This window comes from Palaemon carinicauda, chromosome 13, assembly GCF_036898095.1.
Source record: "Palaemon carinicauda isolate YSFRI2023 chromosome 13, ASM3689809v2, whole genome shotgun sequence".
NCBI classification, from domain to species: domain Eukaryota; kingdom Metazoa; phylum Arthropoda; class Malacostraca; order Decapoda; family Palaemonidae; genus Palaemon; species Palaemon carinicauda.
In genome coordinates this window covers 94412312-94426492 of record NC_090737.1, presented here as the reverse complement: position 1 = coordinate 94426492, position 14181 = coordinate 94412312, and the positions used below count along the sequence as shown (strand labels likewise).

Sequence of the window (14181 nt, the reverse complement as noted above, 5' to 3'; positions counted from 1 at the left end):
ACTCAGTTGTTTTCAACTTGCCTTTGAGTCACAACCTTCTCTCGGCCATTCATACAACGTGCTTTTTGCCTGTGGTCAACTATTAAAATCCTCCTTGATCAACAATTGCAGAACAACTGTGATGAATGGATGACAAAGATGTGTCATGAAAGATGGTTTTCCATCCTTCATCAGAGGGAAATTCGTTGTTGAATGTTTTCGAGGAAGTATTGAAAATTACAAGATAAAGCATGGTAATTATTCCAATATTGATAGTGAGGTCAAAAGAAAAGCTAGGAATGACAGGAGAGAATATTTACACAAGAAAGCAGATGAGGCTGTCAAAGCTATGAATTCAGGGAGTTGCTGTGGTGTAAAAATTGCTTCAAAAAGAGGGATGGGTCTATTATAACAACAAAATATGAAGAAAGACAACGTTGGGTAAAAAACATTAATGAAGTCATGAATAGGAGATATAAAGAGAATATTTTGACTGATATACCGCCAGCTTACGAAGACCACGATGTGCCCAAGAATGAATTCAGTGTGTATGAAGTCGAAGCAGTCAATAAAAAACTCAAGAGATGGAAAGCCCCTGGATACAATGGAATACCTCCTGAGAGGATATTGACCGAAAATGAAGTGACTCCCAGAACACTTACAAGATTATTTTGTAGAATGTGGCGAAGGAGGCAATACCTGATGAATGGAGCTAGGAGTATCGGAAAAAATGGCAAAAAGAAAAAAAAAATGATCTGACTGATTGCAGTATTACAGACGCGTCATACTTTTAAGATAAGTTGCACAGCTATGTGTAGAATAAAGAAATAAACTTTTGATGGCAATTGTGGACTATGAAAAAAACGTTTGATAGTGTGCATGGGCCAATTTTGTGGAAAGCTAAAGTTAGTGGAGTCTTATCAAATGAATTTCCACTGAACAATTGAGTACCCCAAAGGATTTTGCTGTCACCTATGCTGTTTATCCTCCTCGTTGATTTTGCAATGCAGAGAACAGTTTGGGATAGGGGAGAATAATTGGACTGGATTAGTAATAGGAAATTAGAGTATGCTGATGACGCTGTCCTTATTTTGCAGAGCACCACAGGATTTGCAATACTTGCTTACCAGTATGCATGAAATATCACATGAGGTTGGGCTCGAGATAAATAGAAGAAAGACAAAGATGATAACAGATTACGCAATGTAAGATGAGATATCATTGGAAGGGGAAAGGATTAGGAACTATGATCTCTAAAACAAGGACTTTAGAATTGGAGTTCAATAAAAGATTGATAATAAGTAAATCAGGCAATGCCTAGGTTGAGTAAAATGTGCAATTCAAATCCCTGAAAGTACATATAAAAATCAGGCTATTTATCAGTTTAGGTATATCGTTGATAATGTATGGACAAGAGTCTTGATATTACAATGAAACAATATCCAACAGATATTGTAAATTTGAGAACAAAGTCGTCGGAAGAATATCGTGGGTTGAATGGCCGGAAAGGATTAGAAATGAAACAATAAGTGAGATTACTCAAGTGCCATATGTGGATGAGATCATGATGAAGAATAGATGGAGATAGTTTGGACACGCTTTTCACAATCCCAAAGTGAGATTAGTTCACAAAAATTCAACTGGGCGTGAAAAGGCAATATTAGAGTTGGAAAACTCAGGCCTACATAGCTTCGGATCATGAAGCGTGAAGTAGCAGATGATGAATGGAGATATATTGATTTGAAAGCTCAAAATAGAGACGACTGGCGAAATATAGCCTAGGCCCTTTACGTCAATGGGCGTAGGAGATGACGATGATAGATATATATATATATATATATATATGTATATATATGTGTGTGTATATATATATATATATATATATACAAAATCACCAAATCCGTGGATAAAGGTTTGTGGTGCTGCTATTGAGTTTCTTAGTTAGTTCTAGAAGCCACACACACACACATGTATTTATACATAGTCAGGCCAACATTCACAACTCTGGTCAAGAAAAAAAGGTCTTAGAAATGATACCTCTTCCTTTCCTTAAAAAAATATGACCAGACAGAAAGGGCACCTCCTGAACGAGATATGGGAGAAGTAACATCTGTCCCATCACGAAAGGGCCCTACGAAAACCGTATCTCCCGAGAGGTTACGGTAGGATGACCAGAAGAATAAGAAATCAAGCTTCCAGATGGAAGGTGGACGATGGTTCCCTTGATCTAGCGCGTTGGAGATTTCCTATTTGCTGGGTGTTTTGTCTTGTTTTCATTCTTCTCTCTTGGTTTCTTTGGGTCATTTTCAGACCATTGGACGGGTGAAAGATATTCTCCTATCTATACTGGAAGGAAGGAATGTTTACCTTTGACCCTTCTACCTTTGGGAAAACATTTCACGTACTTTCCTTTCTTATTTCAAAAACATCTTCAGTTCAGCTCCAGGTACTAGAGCTCCCTATGATCTTTAGGAATTGAAGAAGTAATGAAAAGATAGTTTACATCTCTTGGCTATCTGCATTTGTATGTATATTTTTTTTAATACTCATCATTCTAAGGAATTCATTCTACAGACCTGTAACGCAGGAACTTATTGTCTATACAATCTGGTAAGATTAGTAATTGGACATTAGGTGTCTATTTCAATAGTTACATAAGTAAGTATTACACAATAGCTTCATATAATATTTGTTTTCTATTCGGTCTTCGATGCATGTTCCATTTGTCAATAAATTCCTAGTTAGAGAAAAAATATACAATGTTATTTCATGGTAGCCTACAGTCGGTGAGACTGGTGTACCCCACATGCATCACACACACACACTCGTACAATGTAACAGTATTTCTGTTTTTTATATAATTTTTGTTTTCTGTTCCCTCTTGTACTGATAGCTAGTTCATGACTCTATTTGCTTGCATCGATCTGCCCAAGTTTTTGTGACCTTCTTCCGCTGAAAATGTTGTTATAAAAGCTTGCTGTCTGTTGAAATAAAATTAGTTGTATTCACGAGTCTCTAAGTTACAACCTAACGGTTCGCCTACACACTGGATAACAAGAAACCTCAATATGCAGTGATTGTCGTATCATCATGGATTTATTTATTTCGTTTCAAAAACAGAGAATCATTATTGGTGATTCATAATAATACCAAAACATGCAGGAAGTAGATTACAACTAACACTCAACTAAGTTGTTTTAAGAAATGGAATATAAAACTAAAATTGATTTAATTGGGGAAAATAATCTTCAGTCAGGTAGTATGTTTTATCAATAATAATATTAACACACATACAGTAAAACTACAACATTTGACCTTTATTTCTGGTATATCGCCATCCAGGAATTCAGAAGCGTGTTGAATTTTTAGTCCGATCTAACTTTCATGGTGAAACGAAAATTACAGATAACTGCAACGACATTTAAAGCACTGAAAACTTTATAGATGGTATAATCAATTCCTGATGTTCAAATTGAACCACCGAATCACTCCAGCAAACATTTGGAACTTGAATCATTTCACACATTGTCTCTTCCATCAAACAATAAAAATTCTACAATCAAAATAAATTTGAATCCAAATAATTATGAAATAATGAGTACATACAATTAAACAAACAAAACATTAAGCCATGCTGGGTGATTTTCAAGGTATAAGTCAACCAGATTGTTATACAAAATTTATACCACAAATATTTTTGAGGGAAAAAATTATTTAGATTAACTTTATGCAAAGTCCGTTGTAGTGTTGGTTAATATTCTTTGTATATGATATGTACACACTGGAATTACGATACTTCTCTAAAAAAATTCATCTTATCCTGATATAAAAAAAAAAAAAAACACGATGTGTAATACTATGAACATTAACCATGAAAATAAAAGCCACTAGAATTACTAGTATTTCAGAAGAAGGCAACAAATGCAAAACTTTTTTAATATTGCAGGCATGAATAGCGAGATACATAGGCTCATATTTTCCTTGTAAATATTTATGAACAAACACCACAACCCAAATAGCATGCAATGTTAGAATTCGCCTTCGAAGCGAGGGGAAACTTGTCTTTAAAATGAAAGAAGATAAAATACAGAAACCTTCGCTGTCCCAAATATAAATATAAGAACGTCAGCAAGTTCAATGACCAGGATAAATTATAAAAATTGAAATGTCAATCGGATAACCATATCAATATAATTTCGCAATCAGAGGGTGATACCGTAATAAAGAAAGGGCTTACACTGAAAGAAATAATGTGAATAAAGAGGAAGAGGAATACTAAGGATGACTAGAAACAAGCCTCTCTCTCTCTCTCTCTCTCTCTCTCTCTCTCTCTCTCTCTCTCCCCCCCCCCGCCCTATTTGTCAGGTTAAGTGTCCCGTTCATCATTATTTTACCTTCTAATTTTAAAGACTTACAAAACATTGGAAATTATGTATTAATGTAACGAATAAAAATGCGTGCATTCTCTCTCTCTCTCTCTCTCTCTCTCTCTCTCTCTCTCTCTCTCTCTCTCTAAACCCCTTTCCCCTATTTGTCAGATTAAGTGTCCCGTTCATCCTTATTTTACCTTCTAATTTCAAAGATTTACTAAACATTTGAAATGATGTCATAATATAACGAATAAAAATGCGTGTATTCTCTCTCTCTCTCTCTCTCTCTCTCTCTCTCTCTCTCTCTCTCTCACTTATTATGATTCCTCCCGAGGAGAATTCACATCCCGTCTCTGTTTTCTCTATTTTGATGGGGGTCTTCAATATTTTGGTTAAGTTCTTTGTTCCTCTTTTGCACCCTAGATGTTACTCCTATTACTGCACCCCTAGAGAGGTCATCAGCTACCTTGTTAGCTTTACCTTCTATGTGGTGAAAACCCTTTATATTAAACTTAAAAATCTTTTAATCCATCTCGCTTGTTAAGAGGTCAAATCTCCTTAGTAAAAGAGGTCACGTAAGGCCGTTTCTTCTTCCAATCCCCCTAGATTTTTATATGTTGATCTCTGTGTGTATATATACTATGTGTATAAATTTATCTAGATATAAATACTATAGGTTGAGAATTGTGAGATTTAAGAGTGTCCCGGACTGCTTATCTTGAAATCTGGTAACCCTAGATATAGCACATATCATGCAAGTGTCTTTCCTCTGTATATGTGGTACCACAAGGTCTAAAAGCTTGCGAAATGTACACTCATCCATTTGTAGATAATTAAGAAAATCATGACGCTCCCGTACTAAATGTGACAACAGGTTTGTGTGTGGTAGTACTTCTGTTTTGGCTAGCCATTCCTTCATCCAAACCCTTTTCCCCCTTCGCGGCTGCTTACGTTTCTCGTAAGCTATAATACAAAGAGCTAGAATCTGCAGCTCCCTCTCTGATAACACCTTCTCCATTGATGGCCAAGAGTAGACTAACCTGATTTCACTCAGGCCGCCTGCCGCTGCATAATGTATGGGTACAATTTCAGTCGTCCGGCCACTGAAGCTCCGCCCTAAACCATAGACCTGCTGGTAGTACCGGTGCGTGAATGGGCGCCCTTAGGGGTACGTGGCCTGGGGCTATCTCTAATAGCTGCTACTTTACTGGGGCAGGGTTTGATACCTTCTGGGGTTATGGTACCTAAAAATTCGACCTGTTTATAGAGAAATTTGTACTTTGACAAATTTATTTTCATACCATTACGTCGCAGTAGTTCTAAAACTTTACGATTATTATTATTTTTTTCGGCCATTTTCCCTGTAATTATGGTATCGTCTAAATAAACAAGAACATTATGGCCAATTCAGGGAGACAAAACCGCCATCATTACTCAAGAGAAATGACTTGGAGCATTTTTATCACCAAATGGAAGAAAATTAAACAGAAATAGTTGATCGTTAGCTATAAATGGTGTTTTACATTTACTGTCTTTCTGAATAGGTATTTGATGGTATCCAGACTTTAAATCAACAGTTGTAAAATATTTACTATCCCGTACCTTCACAAGTAATTGTTTGATCGAAGGCAATGGAAATGCATTATCCTTTGTGACTGCATTCAACTTCCTATAAACAAAACACAATCTTACCGAGCCATCCTTTTTCCTAACAGATACAATTGGAGAAGCCCAACGGGATTCACTCTCCTCGATTATTCCTAGTTCCCTTAATTTATTAATTTTCCTTTCCTTCTCTCCCTAGAAATGAATGGGTACCTTATAAGGCCTTGACCTGATCGGCTCCGCCTGCCCAGTTTCAATGCTAGATGGAAATCGATTAATACTCCTGGGTGGCTCATCTCCAATTGCAGTTAGATTGGAATAATTATTGACAATGTAACTAACTACAGGTTGATATTCTGACGCACATAGTTTTCCCGCTTGCATAATCAAATTCTGAGTGCGTTCATCTGTGCGGGCTGCAGTTGTGGCTCCCAACATCCCATTATTAGCAATTTCACATATCTCTAATTCACACACAGAATCACTTCCTAACACAACTCTTTTATTTGACAAATTAACCATCGTTATATCAGCTCTGTTCTCTTTCATTTCCAATAAGCCCTCTAAGATTATATGCGCCCAATTGTCATGGGGTTTAACAATGACATTGGTTCCTTATGGAAGACGGTGACACTGGGTCACTGATATGCTCGTAAGTGTCTAGGGAGACAACACTTCTCCTCTCTCAGGTACAGCTTTTACCTTACTTAAATGTTTCTCCATGCCCGCACAAGCACTTACTCTCTCATGACTTTTTATTGGCAAAATGCACCCTCCTGCTTTTACTGTTATTGTATCTCCCCCAAAAATGCATATTTGATTACTAGAAATTAAATCAATTCCTAAAATAGCCTTGATTCCTGCAATTCCCAAGGTGGGCAAGACAAAAAAACAAGTGTAAACTTCACAGATCCCACCTTAAAGTTGACGATCGTTGTATGGTTTATACATAGTTTTTTTTCTCCTGGCATGTCGAGGACGACGGATACTACTGACTGTAGTAGGTTTGAGGAGAATCTTTTTTCAATTAAAGAAACACTGGTTCCTGTGTCGATCAGCACTTGAATGGATTTATCTGGCAGGTCAATTCAAACTGCTAACATTCCTAGCCGGCCAATACGATGTATGGGGCATGGGCCAATGACGTCAGCTGCAACACCGCTGCTCCCTAGTCCTGCGGGGGTGAAGTCGGGAATACCAATGAGGGTCCCAGTGCCTGCTCTACTAAGTCCATCGTCGATGGGAGCGCTGCCTCGGATGCTGCTTCTGATGTAATGTGTGGGGGAAGGGGCATTGATCACCCTCGTATCCCCTCTGTTTCCTTTTCCTCAGATGTTGGGCGGGGGGAGATGAGAGTGTGCCACAGCCCTCTCACCCTCTGCGTTATTTGCTGGGCACTCTCAAGATAGATGACCGTAGGCCTGACAAGTGTCACAGAGAGGCGGTTCCTTGGGTGGGGCACTCCACTCATCAGTGCCCCTCTCCCCGACACTGACAGCATCTGGGAGTTGGTGAGTGCCTCTCATGGCTGCCAACTTCTCAGAATCGGGCCAGTTATTCCCAGTCATCTTTTCCTCTGTCAAGCTGTCTAAAATGTTTTTATCGCGCTCACTACATCTGCAAACGAGCGATTGTCATCAAACAAATAACCACATAAATACGGGTTTACTAATCTGCTAATATGATTATGGGCAATTGCTTTTTTATCACCTTCTGGGAGATTAGCACTCCGGGTAACAAATGAATCGCAATCGCGAAAATGCGAGTTGTAAAACTAAGAATGGATTCACCTTCCCGAATTTTTGGTTTGTATTTTTCTTTCATGTCCCCCTTTCTCCCATCAGGCAAGGCCCTTTTCTCAATTAAACATTGTTTTATTTCAGTATAACTACCTAAACTGTCTTGTGGCCAACACATTATCTCCATGCCGGAGCATCTTTCCGCAATCTAAATACTTGAATAGCTTTTTCTCTTTTCGACCACCCATATGTGGCTACTTCAAAGTCTCTCGAAAACACTTCAATCGATTGAAACCCTTCGTTGGGCCGTTGATCATCAAAAGGCCTAACACTTGCCTGGAATTCTAGCAACATTCGAACTACGATTTGCGTAACTCCACTAGGCTGTGTATGTATAGTTTCACTTGTGTGCGTTTGGACTTCGATCATGTATGTCGGATATACTGTGGTTGCGCGCCGCTCCTCTTCTCGTTCAGCCAAGAATCTGTTCATTAACTCTTCTGAGTTATCTAACTTATTTTCCAATTCTTGCGTTCTAATTTCCTGTCTATATTCTTCCTCAGCAACGCTATACACTGCTCTTCCGTTTTCATCTCCCGCAGAGTCAGTGTCTGCTATGTTACTTCTTGTGTATCTAGGCATCTTGAACTTTTATTTTACCGGCTTAAAAAATAACTTCGCTCACAGTATACACAACCATACTTATTATTACACCTGACACCAATATGTCCCATGTCCATGGATAATGAGACATCAGAACATGGGGTTTTTTTTTTTGCTTTATTACAAAAGGTTCATTAGTACACTGTACAGTTGACACTCTCTCAGGTGAGCGCCTTGTCTACTTGAATGACCAAAGGCAACTAACTCCCCTCGCAAGCAAGATGAAATCTGGCTACAACAACATACTTAATAGTTAGGTTTTGTAGAATTCTCATGATTATAGAATTCATTTACCTTGATGTACAACACATATCTTAATACAAGAATTAGGACATATATATATATATATATATGTATATATATATATATATATATATGTATATATATATATATATATATATATAATATATATATATATATATACATATATATATATATATATATATTCATATATACATATATATAGATATATATATATATATATATGTATATATATGAATATATATATATATATATATATATAAAATATATATATACATATATATATATTGATATATATACATATATATATATATATATATATTTATATTTATGTATATATATATATATGTATATATACATATATATATATATATATATATGTATATATATATATATATATATATATGAACAGATAAAGTTGCAAGAGAAAGGGTATGAGTGAAGATTAAACCTAGAGCAGAAAAGGCATTAACGGAATGGAAAGCAGTAAATAGTATAGTGTTACTCGTACATTTCAAGCAGTAAAATATCAGTGTTATAGTTTCCTGTCCACTAAAAAATCATTCCCCTCAAGATAAGAAAGATGAATATTATAAAGAATTGCCGAGTGTAATAGATAAGATACAAAAGAGATATATGAAAATTTTTATCCATGACATCAATGCTAAAGTTGGAAGGAATAATCGAGGAATAGAGAATATGATGGATGTTAAGAATCTTGACGAAGGTGCAAATGAAAATGGAGCACATTTTATAAGTTTTTGTTCAACAAACAATCTTGTTATTAGAGGAACTCTTTTCCAGCACAAGGACATCTACAAATATACATGGCCTTTACCATGTGGCAATCACAGAAATCAAATAGATAATATAAACATCAATAAGGAGAGAAAGAGGACTCAGGAAACTGTAAGAAACTATAGGGGTGTAGATATTGGTAGTTATCACCAGCTCCTCATTGCTACACTGAAATTAAAACTGAAAGCACCCAATAGAAATGTAGATAGAATGCATAAGTTTAATACGACTAAGCTTTCAGAAGATGAACATAGAGCAACCTTTGCAATTGTTTGTAGGAATCAATTAGCAGTCTTACAGACTTTAAGAGACGAAGAACAGCCAATTAACGAAGAATGGTGTGGTATTAAGAATATAGATCAGTCAGTCGGTAGAGAAGTTTTAGACCATGCAGTTACAAGGAGAAAGCCATAGATATCAAATGATACTTGGGATACTATGAAAAGAACACAAAGAGGGAAATTCTTTGTTGAATGTTTTCCAGGAAGTAATAAAAATTACAATATAGAGCATGGTAATTATTCCAATATTGAAAGTGAGGTCAAAAGAAAAGCTAGGAATGACAGGAGAGAATATTTACACAAGAAAGCAGATGAGGCTGTCAACGCTATGAATTCAGGGAGTTGCTGTGGTGTAAAAATTGCTTAAAAATGAGGGATGGGTCTGTTATAACAACAAAATATGAAGAAAGACAACGTTGGGTAAAACACTTTAATGAAGTCATGAATAGGAGATATAAAAAGAATATTTTGATTGATATACCGCCAGCTTACGAAGACCACGATGTGCCCAAGAATGAATTCAGTGTATAGGAAGTCGAAGCAGTCAATAAAAAACTCAAGAGATGGAAAGCCCGTGGATATGATGGAATAACTCCTGAGAGGATATTGACAGGAAATTAAGGGACTCCCAGAATACTTACAAGATTATTTTGTATAATGTGGCGGGGGGTGGCAATACCTGATGAATGGAGCTAGGAATATCGGAAAAAAAAAAAAACCTGACTGATTGCAGTATTACAGATGCCTCATACTTTAAAGATATGTTGCACAGGAATGTGTAGAATAAAGAAATCAACTTTTGATGGCAATTGTGGACTATGAAAAAAGAGTTTGATAGTGTGCATGGGCCAATTTTGTGGGGAGTTATAGTTAGTGGAGTCGTATCAAATTAATATCCACTGAACGACTGAGTACTTCAAGGGATTTTGCTGTCACCTATGTTGTTTATCCTCCTCGTTAATTTTGCATTGCATAGAACAGTTTGGGGTGGGGGAGAAGGATTGGACTAGATTGGTAATAGGAAATTAGAGTATGCTGATGACGCTGTCCTTTTTTGCAGAGCACCACAGGATTTGCAATAATTGCTTACCAGAATGCATGAAATATCACATGAGGTTGGGCTCGAGATAAATAGAAAAAAAGACAGAGATGATAACAGATTACTCGATGTAAAATGAGATAGGGAAAGGATTAATTAGTTTGAATCTATTGAATATTTAGGAACTATGATCTCTAATACAAGGTGTTTAGAATTGGATTTAATAAAAGATTGATAAAAAGAAAATCAGGCAATGCCTAGGTTGAGTAAAATGTGCAAATCAAATCCCTGAAATTACGTATAAATATCAGGCTATTTATCAGTTTAGATGTATCATTGATAATGTATGGACAAGAGTCTTGGTATGACAATGAAACAATATCCTACAGATATTGTAAATTTGAGAACAAAGTCCTCGGAAGAATATCGTGGGTTAAATGGCCGGACAGGATTAGAAATGAAACCATAAGTGAGATTACTCAAGTGCCATATGTGGATGATATCATGGTGAAGAATAGATGGAGATAGTTTGGACACGCTTTTCACAATCCCAAAGAGAGATTAGTTCACAAAAATTCAACTGGGCTCGAAAAGGCACTTTTAGAGCTGGAAAACTCAGGCCTCCATGGCTTTGGATCATGAAGCAGAGGATGATGAATGGAGAAGTATTGATTTAAAAGCTCAAGATAGAGACGACTGACGATATATAACCTAGGCCCTTTGCGTCAATGGGCGTAAGAGATGACGATGATATATATATATATATATATATATACTCACCGAAGTCATGGACAATGGTTCGTGGTACTGCTATTGAGTTTTTTAGTTAGCTCCAGAAGCCACATATACACACATTTATCTATACATAGTCAGGCCAATGTTCACAACTCTGGTCAAGAAAATAAGGTTTTAGAAATAATACCTCTTCCTTTCCTTAACAAAATATGACCAGACAGAAGGGGCACCTCCTGAACAAGATATGGGAGAAGTAACATCTGTCCCATCACGAAAGGGCCCTACGAAAACCGTATCTCCTGAGAGGTTACGGTAGGATGACCAGAAGAATAAGAAATCAAGCCACCAGATGGAAGGTGGACGATGGTTCCCTTGATCTAGCGAGCTGGTGATTTCCTATTTGCTGTGAGTTTTGTCTTGTTTTCATTCTTCTCTCTTGGTTTCTTTAAGTCGTTTTCAGACCATTGGATGGGTGAAAGATATTCTCTTATCTATACTGTGAGGAAGGAATGTTTACCTTTGATCCTTCTACCTTTGGGAAAACATTTCACCCACTTTCCTTTTTTATTTCAAAACATCTTCAGTTCAGCTCTAAGCCCAAGATCTCCCTATGACCTCTAGGAATTGAAGAAGTAATGAAAAGATAGTTTACTTCCCTGGGTTATCTACATTTATGTATTTTTTTTTCAAAGTATCACGATTCTAAAGAATTCATTCTACAGACCTGTAACGCAGGAATATATTGTATATACAATCTGGTAAGATTAGTAATTGGGCATAAGGTGTCTATTTCAATAATCACAAAGACAAGTATTACACAAAATGTTCATGTGATATTTTGTTTTTATTCCATTTTCGGTGCATGTTCCATTTGTCAATAAATTTTTAGATAGAGAAAAAAATATATCATGGCATTGCAAAGAAGCCTACTGTCAGTGAGACTGGTGTACCGCACATGCATCACACGTCCTTGTACACTGAAACGATATTTCTGTGTGATTTTCTTTTTCTTTGTTCTGATAGGTAGTTTATGCCTGTATCTTCTTACATCGATCTGTCCGAGTTTTTGTGACCTTCTTCACTGAAAATGTTGTTATAAAAGCTCGCTGTCTGTTGAAATGAAGTTAGTTGTATTCACGAGTCTCTAAATAACAAACTAACGGTTCGTCTGTACACTGTATAATAAGAAATCTCAATAGGCAGTGATTATCGTATCAGCATGAAATCGAATCGTTCATTTCGTTCCAAAAACAAGAGAATAATAATTGGTGATTCATAGTAACAGAGGTTATAGCTAACACAGAAGTATGTTGTTTTAAGAAATGGAATATAATATTAACAATGATTTAAATGGTGAAAATTATCTTCAGTCCAGTAGTATGCTATATCTATAATAATATTATTACACAAAATATACAACCTTTGACCCTTATTTCTGGTATATCGCCATCCAGGAATTCAGAAGCGTGTTGCATTTTTAGTCCTATCTAACTTTCATGGTAAAACGAAAATTACAGATGACTGTATTCACATTTAAAGCACTGAAAACTTTATAGATGGTATAATAAATTCCTGCTGTCCAAATTGAACCACCGAATCACTTCAGCAAACATTTGGAACTTGAATCATTTCACACATTGTCTCTTCCATCAAACAATAAAAATTCTACAATTAAAATAGATTTAAATCCTTATAATTATGAAAAAATTAATACATACAATTAAACAAAACATTAAGCCATAATTGGTGACTTTCAAGGTATGAGTCAACCAGCTTGTTATATAAAATTGATACCACAAATACTTTTGAGGAAAAAATTATTTAGATTAACTTTATGCAAAGTCCGCTGTCGTGTTGGTAACTCTTCTTTGTAGATGATATGTACACACTGGAATTACGATATTTCGCTAAAACCTTTTATCTCATCTTAATATAGAAAAAACACGATGTGTAATACTATGAACATTAACCATGAAAATAAAAGCCACTAGAATTACTAGTATTCCAGAAGAAGGCAACAAATGCAAAACTTTATTAATATTGCAGGCATGAATAGCGAGATACATAGGCTCATATTTTCCTTGTAAATATTTATGAAGAAACACCACAACCCAAATAGCATGCAATGTTAGACTTCGCCTTCGAAGTGAGGGGAAACTTGTCTTTAAAATAAAAGAAGATAAAATACAGAAACCTAAGAGAGAAATATAAGAGAGGCAGGAAGTTCAATGACCAGGAGACATTATAAATCAAAATTTCAATCGGATAACCATATCAAGGACAATATAATTTTGCAATCAGAGGCTGGTGCAGTAATAAGCAAACGACCAAAACGAGCCTACACCGAAAGAAATAATGTGAATAAAGATGAAAAAAGAGGAATAATAACAAAGATGACTGGAGGCAAGCATTTACTTCTCTCTCTCTCTCTCTCTCTCTCTCTCTCTCTCTCTCTCTCTCTCTCTCTCTTCATTAAAACCCCCTTTTCCTTATTTTTAAGATTAAGTATCCCGTTCGTCATCATATCATCTTCTAATTTTAAATATTTACAAAACATTTAAAATCATATATTAATGGAATGAATAAACATGTGCGAATTCTCTCTCTCTCTCTCTCTCTCTCTCTCTCTCTCTCTCTCTCTCTCTCTCTCTCTCTCTCTCTCTCTCTCTCTTCATTAAAACCCTTTTCCCTATTTGTAATATTAAGTGTCC

At 36.1% G+C, this 14181-nt stretch overlaps 1 protein-coding gene across 1 annotated transcript; it reads left to right on the top strand.

Moving 5' to 3' along the window:
• Nucleotides 1–9316: 9316 nt before the first annotated feature.
• On the top strand, nt 9317–9829 carry LOC137651708 (uncharacterized). Its single transcript, XM_068384928.1, has one exon. It carries the CDS (start codon nt 9317–9319, stop codon nt 9827–9829), a length of 513 nt encoding a protein of 170 aa, XP_068241029.1.
• Nucleotides 9830–14181: the final 4352 nt, after the last annotated feature.